This window comes from Peromyscus maniculatus, chromosome 7 (assembly GCF_049852395.1).
Source record: "Peromyscus maniculatus bairdii isolate BWxNUB_F1_BW_parent chromosome 7, HU_Pman_BW_mat_3.1, whole genome shotgun sequence".
NCBI lineage: Eukaryota > Metazoa > Chordata > Mammalia > Rodentia > Cricetidae > Peromyscus > Peromyscus maniculatus.
In genome coordinates this window covers 120166561-120190087 of record NC_134858.1, presented here as the reverse complement: position 1 = coordinate 120190087, position 23527 = coordinate 120166561, and the positions used below count along the sequence as shown (strand labels likewise).

The following is a 23527-nucleotide window of genomic DNA, read 5'->3' as shown; positions in this document are numbered from 1 at the left end:
AACCAACTCCACCTTATCTTTCCGGATAGTCAAATTCCAATAATTATAGAAAGGCTAAAAATAAAAAAGGAAGGGCGGGAGGGACGGAGGGAGGGAAGCAGACAGGGACACCACTGCAGCACGAATCTCAAAAGGTCTTATTAATAAAAACAAACCCGGAGCCAGGTATTGGGGTGAACGCTGGAAGATCAGAGAAGCAGAACAAGCCACAGCTTCCTCACCTCGCCAATTCCTCAGCTGATCTTGTTTCCTCAGACTGGAAGCCTCTGAGTCCTCATCCAAATGGATCTCAGCTGAACTTCTGCTCCAAGCCTGAAACCTTAACCAGCTAAAAGCTTCTAGTTCCTGGTCTTCGCGCCTTATATACCTTTCTGCTTCCTGCCATCACTTCCTGGGATTAAAGGCGTGAGTCACCATGCCTGGCTGTTTCCAATGTGGCCTTGAACTCACAGAGATCTGGATGGATCTCTGCCTCTGGAATGCTAGGATTAAAGGCATGTGTGCCACCATTTTCTGGCCTCTATATCTAGTGGCTGTTCTGTTCTCTGACCCCAGATAAGTTTATTAGGGTGCACAATTTTTTGGGGAACACAATACCACCACACACCACTCCCAAAGTAAGGCAGTTTCTTAACAGGGTAAGTGCAAAATTGCTAAAGACTATGTGTGAATAGGTTAATCTCACCTGAGCAGCAGGCTTAAAATGAGGAGAAAACTATTAAAAATTCTCATAAGAAAATAGGAAAAAGAAAAGCTTCAGACATCACGAGAAAGGGCGAAGAGCTGATGGCCTGTGCTCAACCTCCTAGAGCAGCTGGTTAACTGTTGATGGGCACAACAACCTTGGCTCCAACAAACAGCAGATGAGAAGAAGAACACAGCACCTGCCTGAACACAGTGGAACCAAGAGAACAAGGAACACAAGTCTGAGACAACAGGTGAGGGAGGATGTGGAGAGGAGACAACTGACACTTGCCAGGAGCCAACTACAAGGCCTGGCAGCAGACCAAAACCCACTGCAGGGATCTGATGAAATACAGAGTTTAGCAGCCATCTATAGCTGGCAAGGATTCTGTCGTGGTAGTGAGACAAGAAGAAAAACGAATCTGGAAAGGGGATCAATTCTAGATGAAAGTTAAGGGCCTGAACCAAAGCACTGGCAAGAGGGACAGAGACATGAAGATTTAGTCAAAATATTTAAAACTGATACAAGCTAAATTTGATCAATGGTTAGAAGGTATAATAAAGATTCTTGGGGTTTTGCCTCAGAGTACCACTAATCGTGACAGAAAACACACTAAAAAGAAATAAAATACAAAAATGGGTACAGTTTGTGATAATTATTAGTCTAGCACACTGGAGGCCCTAGGTTTGACTCCCTGTACCTTAAACAGAATAAAACAAGCAACAAGAGAAACAAAAAAATTGGTGTGAGTAGAGAATTAGTCTAAGTTTGGGAAGGGATGATTCAGCCTCTAGCTTTTTCTAAACTTCATAGACTCTCCTTACAACATTTCCTTTTCTTATAAAATAATTTACATGTAACAGGTACTCAGTAACTAATGTCTGATGAATGATTAGGTCACTTACAATTTAGGGTAGTCTTAGTCTAGATTAGGCTCAGTTCACAGATGTGAAACCTGATGTTAAAACCAGGATAGATGATACATGGCTAGTAAGAAAAGTAGACCTTTTAAGCTCAGTTCTGAAAGACCCCCAAATCCACAGGAGAGTACCTCCCTCAAAATGCCTGAGAAACTGGCTACTGTCTACAGGTGGCCCAGGCTCCTTGGTCCTCTCCAGTCTACTCCTTCCCAGCTTTTCTCTTGCTTTGCCTCATCCCTCTCAAAAGGTCACACTGCTGCAGGTCTCTATGGTCTGCCCAGCTCTTCCCTTGGTCCTAATACCTCACTTTTCCAGAAACACTATTCCTGATGCTAGGGTGCAAAGGCGTGGTCCTTACTACAGATACAGTTACTGTTGTCAGTGGCTGTTGTTTACATATTTATCTGCCTACCACACGGCACACCAAAAGTTGAATCTATCTCAAAGCTGACCTTAAATATCCAGTGTTAAATACACCAGCTGGTGGTCATCTGAGCCCTTGAGAACTGTGACTGGAAACTGGAGGCTGCAGTCAGCAGCCTAATAGAGCGTGATGAAGAAAGGCAGATGGGCTCTATAGGCAATGAACACTTAGTGTACTTCAGGTTCTACAACAAGGTATGTGGGCAGGGCAAGGGTCTGAAACTTCAAAACAAAGAATAACTGAAAGTCGATATAAAGCAGAAATCCAGGAAAGAGCCATCAGACGGTGACTGGAGAACAGGACAATGCCCTAACAGCTTCACTCTCTAATGGATGCCTGTCCATCCTTTATAGTTACAGTTAACTTTCTTCTTATCTCAGTCTTTAGACAAAATTTTCTAGTAGGTTCAGTAGCTGTGTGTGTGTGTGTGTGTGTGTGTGTGTGTGTGTGTGTGTGTGTGTGTGTATGTGTGTGTGTGTGTATGTGGTGTATACACAAATAGAAAGAATCAAGACAAGAATATTAGCAGATATATTTGGTCAGCTTTTCATAGACATATAATGGCCTGCACTAAAATGTCAGTTTCATATTTGTGCATTGACAGTACAAGACAAGAAGACCTCTGGCCACCCCTCACAAGTGCTACACTGATCAACTGTTGAGGTATAAACCTAAGAAGGTGTTAACACTAGTCCACTTATGAGTATGCAAATCTATCTGCAAACTAACCAGGGAAAGTTGCTTCGGCTACTTGTTTTTTAATTTATTAACAATTTTTTAATTTTCAAAAAGAGAGTAATGTGTTTTTGCTTATTTTTAAATTATCACTAAACTGACACTCTTTCATCCTATTTTGTGCCTGCATATCTCTATTTGATCATAAAATTATGAACAGGAAGTTTCTTATAACTGAATCTCATCACTTTAACAAACATCCTTCAGATCATAGTACAGTTCTTTGTCAGAGACAATCAGAGATCAATTAAAAAAAACAAATAACTGAAGTGAACTATAATCTACTTGCTTCAAATGACATACACAAGTTGGGACAAAGAAAGCACAAATGCAGTATTTGCTTCAGTCATTAAAAACAAACAAAAAAAATGCCAAAAAAAATCAGACTGAAACCTTCTTTGTACAGGAGATTGGAATTTTAAAAGTTATGAAACAGACTGTGGTGCAGGCATAGGTCTTCCTCCACTGAGTTACCACTTCAAAAAGCAAACCCAAGCTTGTGTTGCTAAGCAGCTGAGAATGGCCTTGAATTTTTGATTCACTTGCCTCGGTCTCCCAGGTGCTGGAATTGGAGGTACAAGCCACACCTGGCCCTCAAAACCACCTTCGAAGGCTAGATCTATTAATTTTGACTCCTAATGACTAGTTTAGTGTCTATAAGCCTAGTGGGTACATTAGTAATTAAGGGCACAGATTCTCATTATATTTTCATAGCTACCTTTTCATCAACACAAGACCAGATTTTACAGATGAGCTTTTTCTATAGCATATTTGAAGTAGACAAAAACCACATATTTTCATGCCTAATAGAACTGTGAAAATAGCATTTCCCTGACCCCAGCAGTGCTCTGTCCAGGTCTGCTTTAATCAGATTACTGGTAAGACTTTTACAGAAGTGGACTTCTATTCTACATGTGTAAGACTAAGTCCCACACATACAGCAGCCCCCAGGGAACACCTGTAAGGAGTGAAAAGCCGTAGTCTGTCTACCCACCACTCAGGCTCTTGTTCAGGAGTCCTCATGCCTTTCTTGCTACCTCTGTTATTCCCTAGCCAGCCCTCTCTTCTGTCTGCAGAGTAACTTAACCACATCTCTAAATAGACTGTGCTTTCCACTGCGTGTCTGAGGCCACTCTGTTGTCTGGCATTCCCTGGACTTAGCATGTGGACACTGGATCTAAGGCTGTCAGACTTAGAGCCATTCTTCTGAGGTCACAGATTCAAGGCAAAAATCCACGAGGTCCAGCTGTAGACTCTCTACTTACTCGTGTAGTAAACTCTCTACACGGTTTTGTAAAATAGAAATGTATGGCCTATTTGAGCAATAATCAGTCAGCTTTATTATCCATAGCAAAGCCTGATTTCAGAAGACATGGAAGAATCAACTGCAATACAAAGAAAAGTCATTCACTGCAAAGACTGTAATTTCCCCCAAAGTAAACACAACACCAGGAAGGCTTGCCAGTGGGTGCCAAAAGTTTTTCTACAAAAGCCCTACAACCTGGGCACTGACCTTGTTGGTAAGACAAAAAGTGCAAGTCCTGAAGCATCTAATTTAAAAAAATAATAATTAAAAGATTCTTGATCTAGATCTATAACCACTGGAGTAGAAACAAAAAAAAATTTAGTAAGGAAAGTTTTAGAAGACACACTAAAAGTGATAACTCTTAGGAAAACCAAGTAGTGATTAACATATTAGAATATATTTACCAAAAAAAAATCTGATTTTAAGTATCCTGAATTTTCTCCTGAACTTTCTACTTAATTTTTTGTAACTATCATTAACAATGTACTCGTCTCTCATGCCATGAACACTTAAGTTCCTGGTAATTCCTGTTTTGTTCTCTGAGACATTTGACTATCTATAGTGTTACTAAACCTGAATTGCACAATCTATAAATATTGTGAAATGGTGAAAGAGGTTTCAAAGTATCCTGAAGAAAATATACAGAAGTCTGGCCAATTTCCACACACTCTGCTGGCCACTTAATGCAACATTTCTAATTAGGTTATAAGTAAAGAGGATTTAATTATGTTACTGTTTTGCTTAAAATAGGTCCCATCCCTCTACTGGTACAATCAAGAGGAGAAAGTGTGCTTACTATTGTTCCCTGTAATCTAAGCACAAAATTCTCTCTTAAGAAACCATGAAGCTTTGATTTTCTTTAATAAATAAACAAATTAGAGGTAATATACAATTCTTCTGAAATAATTCCTCACTCAAAGAATTAAAAACTTCCAAATTGGAACTGCAACACAACTAAAGGCCTTTTCTCTTGGGAACAGAATTTTTAAATCCCATTCTTGTGAAAGAGGGGGAAAGAGAATATGCCACATATAAGTACAACTTAAGTAATGAACGTTAACAGTTTTGGATATATGTTACTAAAACGATTCAAGTTATCACTGGCCATCATGACAGCACATGCCCTCTAATATACTTACAGGTTAATTTAGAACATTCTTAAGCTGAGTGGCATGACTCAGGCCTGCGATGCCAGCACTCAGAAGGCTGACGCAGAAAGATTAAAATTTTGAGACCAGTCTAGTCTATACAGAAATACCCTCTCTCATAAAACCAGGAGCTTGCATGCCCACAAGCACACACACATATCCTTCCTATGGCATTTCCTACCTTCCCTAACACAGTCCCTAAACAGCCACTCAGGAGAAGAGTCAGAACCTCATGTCAGACACACTTGAAGCAGTTACATGTGAACATTCACACTCCCTGTTCAACAAGTCAGAGAAATGTTTCTTTAAGTCAGTTATAAAATAAGCTTATCCATCAGACAATGAAGACAATAAAACTAAAAGTCCTAGGTCTCAAACCAAATAATTATTTTTAATAAAATTATCTTTACACTTTTTATAACTCACAATCAGGGGCACATAAAGTTTAACTAAAACTTTAACAATTAGTCAAGACTTTTTAAAAAAGCAACATAATGTTTCAGAATAGGTATTATAATAGTATGGGTTGCCAGGCAGTGGTGGCGCACGCCTTTAATTCCAGCACTCAGGAGGCAGAGGCACGTGGATCTCTGTGAGTTCGAGGCCAGGCTGGGCTACAGAGTGAGTTCCAGGAAAGGCTCTAAAACTACACAGAGAAACCCTGTCTCAAAAAAAAAAAAAAAAAAAAAAAAAAACTAAAACAAAAAAAAGAAAGAAAAAGAAAACACCAAAATAAACAAATAAATAGTATGAGTCGTATCTCTGAGTCCTGAAACATATTGTTGAGCATTGTTTTGACTATGTGGCCTACCCCTGATTTTATAATCTTTGTTTTTTGTCACAGGGTTGACACCTGCATTTGATGGTCTGTGATTGGCATTCTGGAGTGCAGGCGTGGTTGGTTCATCTAAGGTCAAGAAATAGAAACCTGTTTCCAACATCCCAGGAAAACTGAAGTGAGTGGTTCTAATTGTTGTCCCACTAATATACAAAAATTTCTGAATATCTCAGGGAAACAAACAAGTCATACACCTGAAATATGAATAATTAATAGATTTGTAAGCTCAGGGTTCATGTTAGCATAAGTTTATAATAGTTAAAGGTTTAATAAGAAATTATTGGAGATTACTATTTATACAGCCCCTTTGGACTCTGCTAAATATTTGAGGACAAAAACCTTTTTCTGAGCTCACAAAATAAATACATAAATAAATATATTATTAAACAGTATTTAAGTGAGACAAAGAAACTTTAGAGCTGAGTGTGGTGGTACATGCCTGAAAACCTGGCATTTGGAAAGTAAAGGCAGAAAATTCAAAAGTTGAAGGCCATAATAGTAAAAAACAAATTTTTTTAAAAAGAAATACCATGTGGGCTGCGGAGACAGCTCAGTGGGTAAAAGCACCTGTTGCACAAGCACAAGGACCTGAGTTCAGATCCCAGCACCCATGTGAAGCAGCATGGCCTAGCATGCAATAACCCCAACACTGGGAGCAGATCCCAGGACCTAGACTAGCCGGAACAGCAAGCTTTGGGTTCAGTGAGAGACCCTGTCTCTCAGGAATAAGGTAGAGAGTGACAGACAAGGCACCCAATGTCTTCATCTGGCTTCCACATGCAACACATACACACATGTACATACACAAGCATGCATCACACAAACACACAAAATACCATGACCTTAGAGAAGGAAGGTAATAATCTATTTTGGGTTATAGAAAATGAAGTAAAACAAACCATGAAGAATGACAGGGAAACAGGTGACAGGTTTAGGAAGCATGAAAAAGTATGGCTTTCCAGAGTTAGAGTGTATAGAAAGGAAATAAAACTCCAGCGCTGGATGGAAGCCACACAGATTCCAAATGGCGTCACAGTCAAGCTCAGGATATACCATAACTATAACAGAGCCACTGTGTGTGAAGAAGAGAGTTCTTCTTGGAAGTAGAAAAGGCACTAATAAAATGAGCTAGGTTTGATGTATGTTACCAAGCTCACAAAAATGCAAGGAAAGAACATGAAAGTTTTGAACTAAGTGGCTCCCAGGTAACAGTGGGACAATAACGGGCAGGTTGTTAGACTCTGTGGGGACTTGTTATCCAAAGACAATAAAGGGAACAGATTTGATACTTAAAGGCCAGTTATAAGAGTGCAGACAACCAGAAGAATAAAACTGCCTTCAAAAACATAGAAGAGTAGGGGAAGAGCTGTGCCCTTTACACCATTTAAGGAAGGAGACACAATAAGGCTATGGTCTAGACATGCTAAACTCGAAAACAGATACAAACAGCTGGCAAACACAACAGTATACTACAGTACAGAAGAGAACGCGATCTCAGCCCTTCAAAGACAAGACAGCTCAAGAACTGTGCATAAATAAAAAATAAAAAGAAAATAATAAACTCTGGGGGAATTACTGTATTTAGAAAATAGTTAAAAGAATAGAGCCTAATAAACGCAACTGTTGGTCTCAGTTAAGAGAATCAACAAAAAGTCATAAGAGTAAGCTATCTAATAAGAGTTTCACTATAGTACTGAATACTGAAAAGGACTCAAGAGGGCTGGGGGATGTAGCTCAGTGGTACAGTATTCACTTGAGGTCTTGAGGTCAGTGTGGTGTGTGTGTGTGTGTGTGTGTGTGTGTGTGTGTGTGTGTGTGTGTGTGTGTAAGACCCAAGTCAGATAAGTACTGGAATTGCAATTTCATGATTTTATTTTATTTTATTTTTTTTTTATTTTTTTTTTTTTTGGTTTTTCAAGACAGGGTTTCTCTGTGTAGCTTTGCGCCTTTCCTGGAACTCACTTGGTAGCCCAGGTTGGCCTCGAACTCACAGGGATCCGCCTGCCTCTGCCTCCCGAGTGCTGGGATTAAAGGCGTGCGCCACCACCGCCCGGCATAATTTCATGATTTTAAAGAAGCCATGGGGCAAGGATTACAGAGCAATAGCATCTGATGACTTCCATGGTGTAAACTCTCCCACAGTGGCTGGTTTCAGGATGCTGGTGCTATAAAATTCCTGAAAATTCAGCAATGGTCTGCCAGTACACACCAACTCTAGCATGCCCTACAAGCCACCTATTTTATAGTCTATTCTTCAATAGTGGAGTTCTGTGATAGCTTTCCCCTAAATTCAATCAGCACTTAATTCTCTGGGACATTATGACAGCGAGTCACAGAAATCGACCCTATTTTTATTATATTTGGCTTTCTCAACTGTTTTGCAACTGAAAAGGACTGGATTTTGAAAGCTTCCGGGTACACTTGTCTCCACAAGGGGAAAGACAAGACTTACATAGCTGTGAGAGGACTGCTTTATTACTGCTTACTTTATTAATGTCATCTCCCCATATGTACTGATAAGTCACAAAGAAACGAGGTGTTTTGGTCATAGTTCTGGAGGTACAAAACTGAAGGATTAGTTTTAGTGTCAGACTTTTCTTGGTAAAATCCCAGGGTAGCACAAGGCAAGACACGGGGAGCTGAGAACATACAGTTGGTACATATACTGATCTGTCCTCTTCTTTCATAAAACTACAAGGATTCAATCACCAGTACTCCATTCTACTATCTCATCCTAATCATTCCCGAAAGCCTTGCCTCTATGGACTATCATCAGATTAAAGTTCCACTTGCTAATTCTTCACAATGAGGATTAAATTTCAACATGTGAAGCCTCTTAGGACATTCAGATATGGCACTGCCTAAGTCCAAATGGCTTGAAGAACTTGACTCAGAACAGTAGGCAAATATCCCAGAAGTCCCAATCCAATCAAGAAGCAGCAGAATTATGAGGGAAATGCCTTAAAACTAAATGCAGACATCTTAAGAGGTAGGTTCCAATTAGCTCAACTACTTGTTAGAGGTAGTTCCAAATGAAAATGGGAGTAGTCAGATCTAGCACACAGGGTAGACATTAGGATTATCTCCACACTGGGGAACACCCAGCAGGAACTCAGCCTTTTCTGTGCTTGCTTGGTATAGTTCAGAAGACCATCTCCAAGTAGATACCCAGCAACTGCTCAAATGTCCTGCCAAGAATATACCAGGGAGGGCTACCTCTGTCTTGGGGCTGTGGCTGGTCTTGCCCTCCGTGACCTCCAGACACCACCCAAGCCATAACTCGCTCTCATGGTTGTGCTCTGGACTCTGGAGCCTCACACCATCAAGACCAAAAAGGTCCACAAGTTAGTAGTCTCAGAGCCCAAAACTGTCCTGACAAGTTTGATAGGAACACAAGCTGCCAGTTCCTGGCTGTACCCTGAGACACTCTGCATTTCATACCAAGTAACTAGGAAGCTCAACAACAAACCAAAAAGTGGGCACAACTTGTTATCACTTGAGCAAAACTAGGAGAATGTGGTTTCATGTGTTTCAAAATATTCCTTCCCTAACTAATGTCTTTCCAAAATATTTGCTTTCATAGTATCATAAGCTATCTTTTCTATGCAAATGTCTCCAAACATCTGAAATGGAACTGTCAAAACACTTATAAGGGAGAGATGTATAGTCCTGTCCATACAAAAGAGCAGCCTTCTGAGAATCAATGCAATAACTTAGTTCATGGTAATTTAATTTATCCAACAGTTAGTATTCCACTCACAAGGGCATGGCATATGTCAAAGACAGACAAGAATAACTTAAAACGAGTCCATCAAAAAGCTGGATGTGGTGCCTCACACCTGATTCCAGCCCTGAGCAGCTGAGGCAAAAGGACTGAGCTCTGCAGATCTGAATCTAGCCTGGTCTACATTGATTTCCAGGACAGCCAGAGCTACACACACAGTTTCAAAAAAACAATAACAAAAACAAAAAAACTTAAGGGCTTCCTGTTAGGCATCTGCCCTTCAACTTCCACAAAGTTTGCTGCCGAGAAGACTCGGGCGATTCCTCAGGGAAAGCCAGACCGCCTGGTGACAGGAGCGCACCGGGCCAGGGAGGTGTGACGCGAGCGCAGGCGGCCACCGAGGACGCTCTCCGGCACAGCTGACTGTCAACCTCCCCAGGAGGCTCCCGGAAGTCCACATGCCCACTCCCCACCCTGCTGACGCCCGGCTCCCCGCGTCCAGGCCAGGTCGCTGGGTCCCCGCGCGGAGTCGCGATCTCCGCCCCGCTCGAGGCGAGCGGTGACGCTGATCAGGGTCGCCCGGCCGGGCGCCCTCACCGGCCGCTCTCCCCGCGGCCCCGCGGCCTGTCAGCCCCGCGTCTTCCCTCAGCCGGCCGCCCGGCATCGCCAGAGCGTCACTCCTCCTTGGGGCGCCCCCAAACCACGTCGTCCCTCTTCCCGGGTGATCCTCACCCTCCACCGGTGTCCGCCGAGTCCACCTCCTCCTCCGCCGCCATAGCGCTCAGCACCGCCGCCGCGCAAGCGCAGGAACACACCTCGAAGCCGGCTGACGGGCCGACTGGGCGGCCCCGGGCCGCGGCCGCCCTTAAGACCGCGCCGCCCGCGCATGCGTCGTCCACCCACTAGGACGCTTCGAGGGCGCGGCCTCGCCACGGCTCGCTTTACTTCCGCGCAGCCTGGCCTCCCAGCTACGCATGCGCCGCCTCCTGTCTCGGGGAGTCTGGGTCGCTGCGAAGGAAGGTCAGCCCGACGCTGCGGCGGGAGGCTCGCGAGTTAGGTAGTCGTTCATCTGCATAATGACCATTGAGGCGTCATTCCGCCCGGATGGACTGTCCGGGCCCCGCTAGCCAGCAGTCCTCGGCCTGAGAGCGCCTGAGTGCGGCACCCAGAGGTGGGCGTGCCACGCTGGTGGCCACCGGGAGAGCGCAGCTCGCGGGACCCTTCATCCAACCTCAGTCTAAGTGGGCACTGCTCTGACCCTAACATGCACTTCACCCACCCAGACTCCAGACACGTGGGAAGGCTGGGAGCCTATGTGTGGGTACTTAGAATTGGACACCCCCACCCCCGTGGTCTCTAGAGAACTGAGAGAGGGGGAGGGGAGGAGGGAGGGAGGGAGGAACTAACTAGAATCCATTCTGAAATGATGAATGGCTCATGAAAATATTCTCATTAGCCGGGCATGTTGGCACATGCCCTTCATAACAGCGCTAGAGAGTCAGGCAGACCTATCTCTGTGGGTTGAATGTTCTGATCTACCTAGGGAGCGCCAGGCCAGCCAGAGCTACACAGTGAGACCCTGTCTTTAAAATAAATTTATTTAAAGGGAGGGAGGCCAGAGAGATGGTTCAGTGGTTGTTGCCCTTGTAGGGGAGGATGGGTTTGTTTTCCAGCACCCGTGTGGGGCCCCACACATTACAGCTGTAACTCCAGTCCCAGGCACCGACACCCTCTTCTGGCCCCAGAGCACTCGATGCATATGAGGCACATACAGACAAGTAGCACACACACACACACACACACACACACACACACACACACACACACAATTTTAAAACAATATTTTTTTAAACCTTAAAGCATTCCGTCACACACGGGATAATTTTAACTTTTTGTTTGGCTGGTTGGCTGGTTGGTTTTCGACTGAGGGACATAAGCAAATGTATGAAAGTGATAAAGACTGGCGGCAGAGCTCAGTACAGGCAGATAGAAGTCAGCAGCTAGCAAGCAAGCCCAAGGTTGTGTTTTAAAAATAGAATTCAGAGCCATGACACTCACTGTGATTAAATAAATAGAGGCACCCTGGTGTTGCATAAGGGATGTTTTCGTTGGCTAGGGCAGGTCCCTCGGCTCAGGAGAAAGTGATATGAAGAAGCCTAGCTCTTTGTGTTCTTAACAAGCTATGTACAGGTAGGACTAGCTCAATGGGCCTTCTATGCATCCATCCCCTACCCACCTCACCACCTCAAAAAGGATCCTGAGAATATGCAGTCAGCTCACTTAGTTCAGCCGCCTGAACTGGGTGGTACTGATGCCTTGGGCTGCTCAGTGGCCTGATGTAAGCTAATTGGTTGAGTCTTCAAACCATATTATAATAAGATCATACGTAAGTGACACTTTCCTCGTTCCCAGAGACCTAACAAATAGCAAGTATGTGAACTGAGGTTTGAGCAAAATGTTCCCACCATCCCCTTTATTTTTCCTTTTTTTGAAGACAAGCGGATAATGTAAATATCAACTTTTTTATTACCTATTTTCCTTTCAGTCTTCAGCTCCAACCTGCTTTTGTTGTTTGTCTGTTCACACCCAGGTACTCACTCATGGTTAGTATATCCTTAACGCTGCTGTTGAGGCTGGGTTAATAGGACTCTGGCCTTCATGAAGCCTACATTAATGTACTACCCTTTAGATTCCATTCATCACTCACCATCTTAGACCATGTTTGCTGCTGTAGAAAAACACAGGTCATTTGTAACAAATTTATCTCATGGTGCTGGAGGCTGTGAGGAGTGCCATGAGTCTGTGTATGGTGAGGGCCTTGCTGCTGCTTCATCTCCTGGCAGAAGGGCAAGGAGGACAAGAAAGGGGCTTCACTCTTTCATGAGAAACCCACAACCCCAAAACTGACTCCTGAGATGAAGGCATTAACTGATCCGTGAAGGTAGTGTCTCAGCAGCCCACTCGTTTCCCATTGGGCCTCACCTTCCAACAGCACTACTGGGGTTGAGCTCCCGGTGTGAGAACTTTGGGGCACACTCAAACTTCTGACGCTCCCCCCTCACTGCAGCCGCTCCCGGTGTGAGAACTTTGGGGGGCACTCAAACGTCTGACGCTCCCCCCTCACTGCAGCCGCTCCCGGTGTGAGAACTTTGGGGCACACTCAAACGTCTGACGCTCCCCCCTCACTGCAGCCGCTCCCGGTGTGAGAACTTTGGGGGGCACTCAAACGTCTGACGCTCCCCCCTCACTGCAGCCGCTCCCGGTGTGAGAACTTTGGGGCGCACTCAAACGTCTGACGCTCCCCCCTCACTGCAGCCGCTCCCGGTGTGAGAACTTTGGGGCACACTCAAACGTCTGACGCTCCCCCCTCACTGCAGCCGCTCCCGGTGTGAGAACTTTGGGGGGCACTCAAACGTCTGACGCTCCCCCCTCACTGCAGCCTTTTTTCCTCATCTGAGCCCCGTTCCCTATTATTCTCAACATTCTTTGATGGCTACAGCTTTTTAGAAATACTACATTTATTTTGTGAGCACGTGTTTGGGGGGGGGGTGCACATGCCATGATGGGCATGTAGAAGTCAGAGGACAGTTTGCTGGAATTGACTCTCAGGAAGGAAAAACATTTGGGTGGCTTACAGTTCAGAGGTTTAGTCCATTATCATGGTGTGACATGGTGGTGTGCAGGAAGACATGGTGCTGGAGAATGAGCTGAGAATTCTACATCTTGATCTGTAGGCAACAGGAAGTAAAGTGAGACACTAGGCATGGCTTGAACATATGAGACCTCAAAGCCTGCCTCCACAATGACACACTTCCTCCAACAAGGCCACACCTACTAATAGTGCCACTCCCTATGAGCTTACGGAGGCCAATTACATTCAATCTACCACAGGAACCTATAAAAAATACTTTTATAGAAATTCTTGGCTGTTAACAGCAGCTTGTAATATGTCTAGGAAACTGACCATTTCCATCTTGAAGGTTATGTCCTTCACTGTTTAGGACAGCCTGACCGTCAGGGCTTCTACTGCCCACACAGTTACAGCCTAGTGGTATTGAGTTCAGTAAAAAAAAAAAACTGCAAAGTGAGGCTCCAGCTCCTGTGGCACTTTCAGGAAGTTGGGCTGGCAAGCATGTACACTTGTAAGTCTCTGTGGACCTCAAGTTTGCTCTCATAAAGTGTGACTGCTACATAGTGAAAACTAAGAAAAATCACACCATCATCTAATGCTAGGTTTTGTGTAGAAACTGATGGAGCTGTGCCCAGGGCTATAGGGTTTGATGACCTTCCCTAACTCTGGGGATACCTGGTTTGGCTTTACCTTGCTGCTGATAAAGGAGCTGTTCTTGACTAAACTTGGCTACAAAGCCCTGAGCCCAACCAGCAGTGTTGAAACCCTGCAGCTCCATTCTGAACACCGTGGCATCTGTGAGTCCTTGGACCATGTCTTAGTTAGGATTTCTATTGCTGGGAAGAGACACCATGACCATAGCAACTCTTATAAAGGAAAACATTAATTGGGGCTGGCTTTCAGTTTCAGAGGTTTAGTCCATTATCATCATTGTGGGAAGGAAGCATAGCGGCATATGGACAGACATGGTACTGGAGAAGGAGCTGAGAGGTCTACATCTTGATCCACAGGCAAAAGGAAGTGAACTGTACCACACTGGGCATAGCTTGAGAATATATGAGACCTCAAAGCCTACTCCCATAGTGAAACACTCCAACAAGGCCATACCCACTCCAACAAAGTCCCACCACCTACTAGGCTCCACCTCCCAGAGTTCTGCCTCAAGGCTCCACCTCTCCCAAGGGCTCACTTCTCTAAAGCCCCACCTCCTTAAGGGTCCACCTTCCTAAAGGTCTGCCTCCCAAAGTTCCATCTTCCTAAGGGTCCATCTCTTAGTTGCACCATCCTTCAGAACAGCAGGCTAATGATCAGTCTTTATTTAGCTCATGGTCCTTTGATGGGAGCATTTAAAATGCAATCCATAGTCCCCAAGTTTATCCTAGCTCTAATCCTGATGCTTATAGTTCAGTTTTCCTGAGAAGGAAGCCACAAAGTTGATTGTCTAATTTCAAGCTCAGATGACTGTGGAGATGTTGCCAGGAGAATGAAGAAGAGACTAGAGGGGCTAACCTTTAACTTCCGTTTAGTGTCCTCTAGCCCTAGAAATTTTGAAGTTTCTCAAGCTATGCCTATTGGTTGGCCGGAGACTCTGAGTCTTCCTTTCCTCTGCCTTACATCCATCTGAAGCTATAGAAGAGCCTAGGTTTTTATTTTCAGTAAAATAAATGCTTTTACATTTTCCCCTACCATATTTAGATCTATTATCTTTCATTTTTATTCTGACTTTTTAATTTCTTTAAGTCCATGCTGAAATAATGAACATCCTAATCAGAAAAAAAGCAGTGCCCTCAACACAACAGCATTAAAAATGTCGGTTGCTTATTTGTATTTATACTTTCAAGAGCAAAACTCATCTATGTAGATATTATGTATGCCATACAACAGTTTTTAGCAGGGACATGTTTATACAGTAGCAGAAAGAAAATGTTCATACCCACAATTCCCTCTGACATTAATGCTACCAGCTCATCTGCCCCTCGCCACCCTGAAAGCCCATCCTATAGTTTAATGTGGGTTATTGAATGTCCATTTCATTTAGTCTGCACTTGTGGCGGAATGTCTTGACTCCATTACATTTCCTGACAAGTGGGAAATTATCTGTTGTCAGTGCGGTAAGTACCTGGTCCTAAGTAACTTGGCCAGTTGGCTTATTTAGCTTCAGCTCCACGTGGGACGATTTTCACCAGTCATGGATTCCACGCTGAAATACTGTCTGCTCTTACAGCTGGAGGTGCTCTGTGCTGTAGTAAACCAGCACTAGTGGAGACAGAGGCCTAAGCTGGTATTAGTCTACCACTCACATTACTTGTGTGACTAGAGTTGTTTTGTTTGTTTGTTTCTTTTTGGTCTGTTTGGGAGAACCAGTTGTTAAATAGTGATAGCATGAACTACATATTGAGCCTTGGAACTTTCAAATCGCAAATTATGTATGTCACAGAAATGGTTAATCATTTCAAACCAGGGCTGCCTTAAAAAATTTTCCTGTGTGGCCTGATTTCTGAATACCATTGTCTGCTTTATATGGATGTAAAATTACCAAGGCCATGGCAAGTAAAGAACTTAAAGCTTCACAGGGAAAACTAAACAGTAGGAACTGAAGGTGCAGCCCAGTTGTGGACATTGGCCTGGCCTGCCTGAGGCCCCGGGTTCCACCCTCAGCACCACATAGGGAGGTGGAGGTGTGAGCATGAGGAGTGGGCAGCCCACAGGCAAACAGAAAACACACAGAGATGGAGGACCACGTAGGACACCTTTCTCTGAAGATGTGGATACGCATCTTTCCAGATCCAAAAGACAATGAGACTTCGTTACACCACACATTTTTGGAAATAATTTGTGAAAGTAAGCCTCAAATAAAGCTTTGTTTCCTTTTTAATTGAAGTATGAAGTACAAATCATAATGGTCACCACCCAGGGGCACACCCACTTAAGCACCATCCAGATTATTGAGCTGGTTTGAAGGAGAAAAGAGACCTCTGATAGAAAGGATTGGTGTGGCGGTCCAGTCAGGCATGAAAGCAGGAGCATGACCCCCAGTGGAAGAAAAGATTTCTCACCTTCTGGCATTGAGGTGTGCGATGTGCCCAGAGCCAGATGATTTTATTATTATTTTTTTTACTTTATTAGATGCTGCAAATCAGTCATGAAGACGTTTTTAGCTGTGCTGATGAATATACATTTGATAGCTAAATTTAGGGCTTTTATTTTAAACATTTTCTTCGTTGAAACTTGAAGGTGTTGCTTAGCTACCTTCCCCTTTTCTTAGTGTAGTCTGTGATCTAATGTAATTTCTTCTGCTGCAGGTGCTAGGAGCCGGCTGTTGTCAGGAACTTCAGATTCAGAAGTGTAAACAGGATATGTATTGCTGTTACTTTTGTGTTATTAACTCCTTAGTCTCCTAAGCCTATACATTTAAGCCATTATTTCTTTACATATGTCTGTGCTTTTCCTGGAAGGACATATATTGAACAAAAGTGACAATTATGGTGATAATTAACATGTGTGGTTATACTAGATTATCATTTATTATAAAAGTTCATTTTTAGCATAAACTAATTTTGCATAGCAGCGTGAAATTATTCCAAAACAACTTTCTAAAATAATTAAGTTCTCAGTAGTGAACCCATCTGTGATGGTTAGTTTTTAACTCTCAACTTGACATAACATAGAATAACTTGGGAATGGAGAGAGCCTCAAAGAGGCATTGTCTAGTCAGGATGAGCTGTGGACATGCCTGTGGGAAGACCCAACCTGAAAGTGGGTGGTACCATTCCATGGATTTGGGTCCTGGACTGTATTAAGAGTGGAAAAGCTAGGTGAGCACTAAGCATGCCTGCATCCTTTTCTCTCTGCTCCTGACTGTGGATTGATGTTTTAAGTTCTAGCTCTTTGACGTGTCCACTATGATGGATGGACTATGAACTTGAATTATGAGCTAAAGTAAACCCTTTCCCTTGTAAGTTGCTTTTTGTCAAGGTATTTTAAAGTTTGTATTTTTAATTATGTATGCATGTATATCTGTGCAGGTGTCTGCAGATGCCAGAAGAGAACATCACTTCCCCCTCGAGCTTTAGATACAGGTTGTTGTGAGCTGCCCAACACAGGTGCTAGGAACTGAACCCTGGTCCTCTGCAAGAGCAATATGTGCTCTTGACTGCTGAGCTGTATCTTTAGCTCCTGGGTTACTTCTTCACAGCAACAGAAATGAAGCTGGGACACCACCTTAAAGCATAGTTTTTCTTCCTTGAATCCCTCAGAGCATCTACCTCACAACATCTAGATCTGGGTATGGAGGGTGGTTAGAGGAACGTGAGAGTCCTTGGTGGCAACTGCTGTTGGCGTATTTGTTAGTGCACTTACCAGCTGTCACTGGGATTAATCCTCTCATGTGCGAAATAATTACTTCTACTTCTTCTATAATTCCTGTAAGTATTTGGAAAAAATTTGTAATCCACACACCTTGGGGACTGGATAAATTTTTTTATTGATAGGGTTCCAGCTCTAGGAATTAATTTTTACCTCATTCCTGGTAGTTAATATTTTCATCAAATAAGAAGCAATCAGTGACTAGAAGTTTTTGTGACTTTTCAACATTTACACAGCAGTGGTAGCAGAGCTAAGGGGCTCACATGTCCCTCTGATTTAGTGTATTATGTGCCCTAGTGTGATGACGGTGAGTATCCCACATGAGGACAGTGGTGGTTTGAAAGGGCTGTCCCATCCCTGCCCCCTACTCCAACCCCTAGCTAAAGCATAGTTCAGGAACCATGTCTCAGATGCAAAGAGGTAGCAAGGTGACCACAAACCTCACAAAACTCATTTTGTCAACTCTCTCACCATGGAGAGATAAGCACTGTGCTCCATTTGAAAACCTAGTTTGTGGCCAAGATTTGCCGTCATCCGCCACTGTACCTGTGTTGCCAATCACCCCATCAGTAAAGGGCACTGAGACCTCGGCTGTCAACTAAAATGTTAATCACTTATACTCAGGAAAAATAGATATAGAATGCCCAGGTTTCTCTTTGCCTTCTTCGATTTGTCCTGGAAGGATTGTTTTTACCCAAGTCACAAACTGGGAAACCATCTTAGCCCTTGTCATAGAAACCTAGTCAGCTTGATAAGATTTAGTATCACAAGCCTCTGGAGATGTCTATGAAGGTGTTTCCAGAGAGGATTAGCCAAAGAGAGATGATCCATCCTGAAGTGGGTGGTACTGTCCCATCAGTTGGAGGTTCAGATTGAATAAAGCCAGATGAGGGCCTGCATCCCTCCCCCGGCCCCTGCACCTCCTGGTTTACTAAGATGTGAACAAGTTCTTGCTGCCACAGCCACAAGCTGCTTCTGTCATTGTAACACGAATCTTAAAGGTCTTATTAATAAAACCTCAGTGCCAGCTATTGGGGTGAATTCTGAAAGATCAGAGACACAGAACAAGCCACAGCTACCTCACCTTGCCAATTCCTCAGCCGATCCTGTTTCCTCAAACTGGAAGCCTCTGTGTCCTCACCTGAATGGATCTCAGCTGAACTGTGCTGCTAAAAGCCTAAAAGCTTAACCAGCCAAAAGCTTCTAGTTCCTGGTCTTCAAGCCTTATATACCTTTCTGCTTCCTGCCTTCACTTCCTGGGATTGAAGGCATGTGAGTCATCATGCCTGGCTGTTTCCAGTGTGGCTTTGAACTCACAGAGATCTGGATGGATCTCTGCCTCCAGAGGCTAGGATTAAAGGTGTGTGCGCCACCATTTTCTGGCCTCAATGTCTATCTCATGGCTGTTCTGTTCTCTGACCCCAGATAAGTTTAATAGGGTGCACAATATATTGGGGGACACGTTATCACCACATGTCATTGTACCTTCCCCATTATGATAGATTGTGCCCCCTTAACTGTCGGCCAAAATAAACCGTTCCTCTTAAGTTGACTCTTGTCAGGTATTCGGTTGCAGCAGTGAGAGAAGTAACTAATGCAAACATAATAATTCCATTAAAATCCAGCTTTTAAAATCCTTAACTATAAATTAAATATTTAGGCAAATGATAAAATATTGGTGAAGAAGTAAAAGGACTGTTGTGAGTAGATAGTCCATGTCCGTGGATAAGAGGTCAGAGCTCGCCGTCAGAACAGCCGTTACCTTGATATACATAGTGAATAGCATCACAATCACAATCCCAGCTGGTTATTTTCTGATAACAGGAAAATAATTTTAAAGTTTATATGGCAAGGAAACCCCCAGTAAGTCAATGTAATACTGAAGGAAAAGAAGGAAGGGGGAGGGGCCCAGCTGGTACTACCTGACCTCTGTGAAGGTATAATGAAGGTATAATGCACTCTGGAGGCAGTGTGGTGTTGGCAAAGGAATAGACAAGTAGATCAAGGGATAGAGAGGAAAACTCACAAAGGAATGGAGCAAAGACAGTGTTTTAATAAACAATGCAAGAACAACTGGACAGGTTGTGTGTGTGTGTGTGTGTGTGTGTGTGTGTGTGTGTGTGTGTGTGTGTGATACATTATACCCTTCACACTCACAAAAATGGATTATGGACTTAGATGCGATATGAAAAACTATAACTCTTGAAAGATAAATCTAGATGACATTGACTTTTAGATACAATAAAAAAAAATCACAATCCATGAAATAATTGGTAAACTGAACTTGCTCTAAAACTTCTGATACCCATTGAATGATAAGTGTGGATGGTGATGGGTGTAGTAATTTTCAGTGTAAATTATTACACAGTGTAGATACATCAAGTCATAGCATTGTACCTGAAATATGAAACTATTTGTCAATTAGTTATTTTAAAATTAAAAATAAACATCACTGCCCCAAGCCAACATTCCCGAGGTTCTTGCTGATCTTTGCACTACACTGGGCTCCACTGTCACATGTTCCAGCAGCCTGGAGACATGGGCAGGACATTTTTATCACTGAAGACTGCATGATCTCTGTTTGGAAAAGAAAGGTCAGGAAGCCTAAAGGTCACCCAAGTCACTGAGCAGTGAACTTGGAGTTTGGAATCAGGTCTCTCACTCCCATCTCATTTAAGATCATAAGTGTGGCAATCGATGAAGCGTTTGATCTACATTAAGACTTGCTTTAGGGGTTATGAAAATATACATACAAATATTTACATGAATTCTTTGGAATAGGAAACAAAATTATGTTTTTATGTTAAAAATAAATTAAAAAATAACTTCTGATTTTTAAAACATGATATCAAGAGAACAAGGAGGCAGACCATACACTGAATATTTGCAAAAGATACATCTGAAAAAAGGACTATTATCCAAGACATAAAAATATCTCCTAAGAGCCAGCAAGATGGTAAAGGCTATTGCTCCCAAGCTGGAGGACCAAGAGTCAGTACCCAAACCAATTAGGTGGGAAGAGAAAACCAACTCCTGCAAGTTGACCTCTGACCTCCATATGTGCTCCATAGCATGAACATGCTAAGACACACACACACACCACACCCAGAGAGAGAGAGAGAGAGAGAGAGAGAGAGAGAGAGAGAGAGAGACAAGAGAGACAGAGAGAGACTAAATAAATGTAAAAAACTGTTTAAAGAGATAATGTCTGTATTCAATTTTTTAAAAAAGCTTTTGATCCACAATATGAAAATGAATAACCCAGCTGGAAATGGGCAAAGGATAACTTAATAGAAAAGGTCTCCAGATGGAAGCAGTCACAAGAATGAATGTGCAGGGGTCTCCGTGGCATACTGACTGGCTTAGACTCCCCAGGTGTGTACCCAGCTTGGTCACATGGCAGTTGGCTTTTCAGTGTATTGAGGAAGCCCTATTCTGATTTCCACAGGGGCTGTACCAATTTACAGTCCCTACTCCTCCCCTGCTATACCCAGTCCTGGCCAGAATTTGTTGTTTATTTTCTTGACTGGCGAGATGGTCTCTCCATGTAATTTTAATTTACATTTCCTTGTGTCTGAAGATGTTCAGAATTTTTTCAAATATGTTTAATAAACTTTATTACAAATAACTTGCAAATAAAAAAAATCACACACTGAAATTAACCAGACTCAAAGTCTATACAACTTGATAACCTTCTGTATAGTTAAAACAGCCATCCTGAAGTTGTAGAGCTTTTTGTTGGGTTTTACACTTTCATTATCTGATATGTTTATGCACTCATCCACCACCACAAATAGAAAATCCGTGACAGAGTTAGAACTAGAAAATCAATTGGCTTTGTATCCTCTCCTGTAAGTTGTATTCATTACCTGCATCCAGTCCTTCCTCATCCTGATATTTGACTTTTCATGTTCTTGTCTCCATGTTGTACTGCACCCACATGTACTCACTTGCCTCTATACTTTATAAAACAGGTTGAGCATTGCATTGGGTGGTCCTTAAAGATTTGGTAGAATTTGGCAGTGAATCGTCTGGTCCTGGTTTTGTTGCTTGGAATACATCTGTTTAAGTTTTTATACCACTTTGCCTTCATTTTAGTAGGACAGATGTATCTAAGGCTTTTTCCATTTTTCTAGATTTTCCAGGTTTTTTTTTAATGTAAGTTTTCAAAATATTCCCAAATGACTTCTGATTTTATTTGTATTTATTATGATACCTCTTTATTCATGTTTATTATTTTTTTCAATTGGGTCTTTTCTCTCATTCTCATGGTTTCTTTTTGCTAAGAATTTTTCAGTCATTTTTTTTCAAAGCAGTAGCTCTTCATTCAACTGAATCTTTTGTATTTTATTCTTGTCTCTAGTTTACTGATATCTTTATTATTTCTTCCTGTCTATTGTTTGAGGGTTTGGCTTGTTCTTGTTTCCTTAAGACCTCAAGCCATGTCATTAGGTTATTTATTTGACATATATTCTTAAGTTTAGATTCATGATTATATCCCAGAATTCCTGGAATTGTGGTCATGTTTGTGGTTTGCTGTTACTGTTCGTTTTTTTCTTTGACCTTGTTCTTCACCTCTGATATTCTTTCTTCTGTTTATCTAATGATGTTTTCCCCCATTTCTTAAATTTTTCACTGAATTTTTATCCCAAACAGTACTTTTTCCCCTTTAATTTTAATTTCTTTACTTTCTTATTCATGTTGCAGATTTTCTTCTTTATGTCCTGAATTGATTTATCTGCTTCATTTGTGTTCTTAATTTTATTGTATCCTCTTTGAAGGCATTGATAGTTTTACAAGTAAAATTTTAAATTCCTCATCTGGTATCTTACCCATTTCAGTGTCTTTGAATTTAGAAATTTAGAAGTTAACAATCTTCAGTTAAAGTCCTACTTCCTTGATATTTCATTTTCTGTCTTTCTTTTTTTATTTTCTTGTTGGTTTTTATAGACAGGGTCTCTCTGTGTAGTCCTGGCTGTCCTGGAGCTTGCTTTGTGGACCAGGCCGGCCTTGAACTCACAGATATCTGCCTATCTCCCAAGTGCTGGTATTTAAGGTGCATGCCACCACACCTGGTGATTTTTCATTTTCTTATGTGTCTGTGCACATGTTGGCTTGGATATCCATTCCAGGTTTATTTGGAATTTTTTTCTCAGATAGCAGTCAACTCTTCAGGGCTCAGCCCCCAAGAACTCTCACATAGGAAAAACAGAATGTTTTAACAGTAACAACACTGAGCCAAATAGCATTTAGAACTACACTTTGTATCTTAGTTACTTCTCTACTACTGTAACAAAGCATCAAGACACCACCCTACTCCCCTACCACACCCCCACACAACTTATAGAAGAAAGGGCTTATTAGGACTTAAGGATCCAGAGGGCAAGTTCATAACCATGACTGGGAGCATGGCGGCAGTAGGCAGGCAGACATGGAGTTAGAGCAGTAGCTGAGAGCTTATCTCTGATCCACAAGCAGAAAGGATAAGGGAGGAGCAAGAATCAAAGTTAAATAAATAAAAGGGGAGGGAAGAAGGAGCAGAGAGAAGAATGCAGAGGAAAGAATGGGGGGAAGGTTGCTCAATAATGAAAGAGGCACTTAGACAAAATTAGATAAATATAACAAAAGGGGGACAATCTAAACACAGAAGCTTTAAAAAATAAGATGAAGTAAAAAGATAAAACCACTGAAAATAAAATAAAAAGAAGAGGCAGTGGAGTGGTGAAACAGTCATCACCCGAGAAGAAGAAG

At 42.4% G+C, this 23527-nt stretch overlaps 1 protein-coding gene and 1 long non-coding RNA gene across 4 annotated transcripts in view; one reads left to right on the top strand and one right to left on the bottom strand.

The window, feature by feature from the left end:
* Abhd5 (abhydrolase domain containing 5, lysophosphatidic acid acyltransferase) overlaps positions 1 to 10781 on the bottom strand; it is a 29341-nt gene extending 18560 nt beyond the window's left edge. The window contains exon 1 of one of the 2 annotated variants that reach the window (XM_076577441.1): positions 10513 to 10781. In XM_076577441.1, coding sequence (XP_076433556.1) covers positions 10513 to 10556 — 44 coding nt within the window. In that variant the 5' untranslated portion in view covers positions 10557 to 10781. The remainder of the gene's footprint in view (positions 1 to 10512) is intronic. The other variant, XM_076577442.1, reaches the window with a different exon arrangement.
* The window catches only part of LOC121831018 (uncharacterized), a 35474-nt gene continuing 22715 nt past the window's right edge, over positions 10769 to 23527 (top strand). Inside the window, exon 1 of one of the 2 annotated variants that reach the window (XR_013053029.1) lies at positions 10769 to 10951. This is a non-coding gene — a long non-coding RNA (uncharacterized LOC121831018). Of the gene's footprint in view, positions 10958 to 23527 lie in introns of both variants that reach the window. The other variant, XR_013053028.1, reaches the window with a different exon arrangement.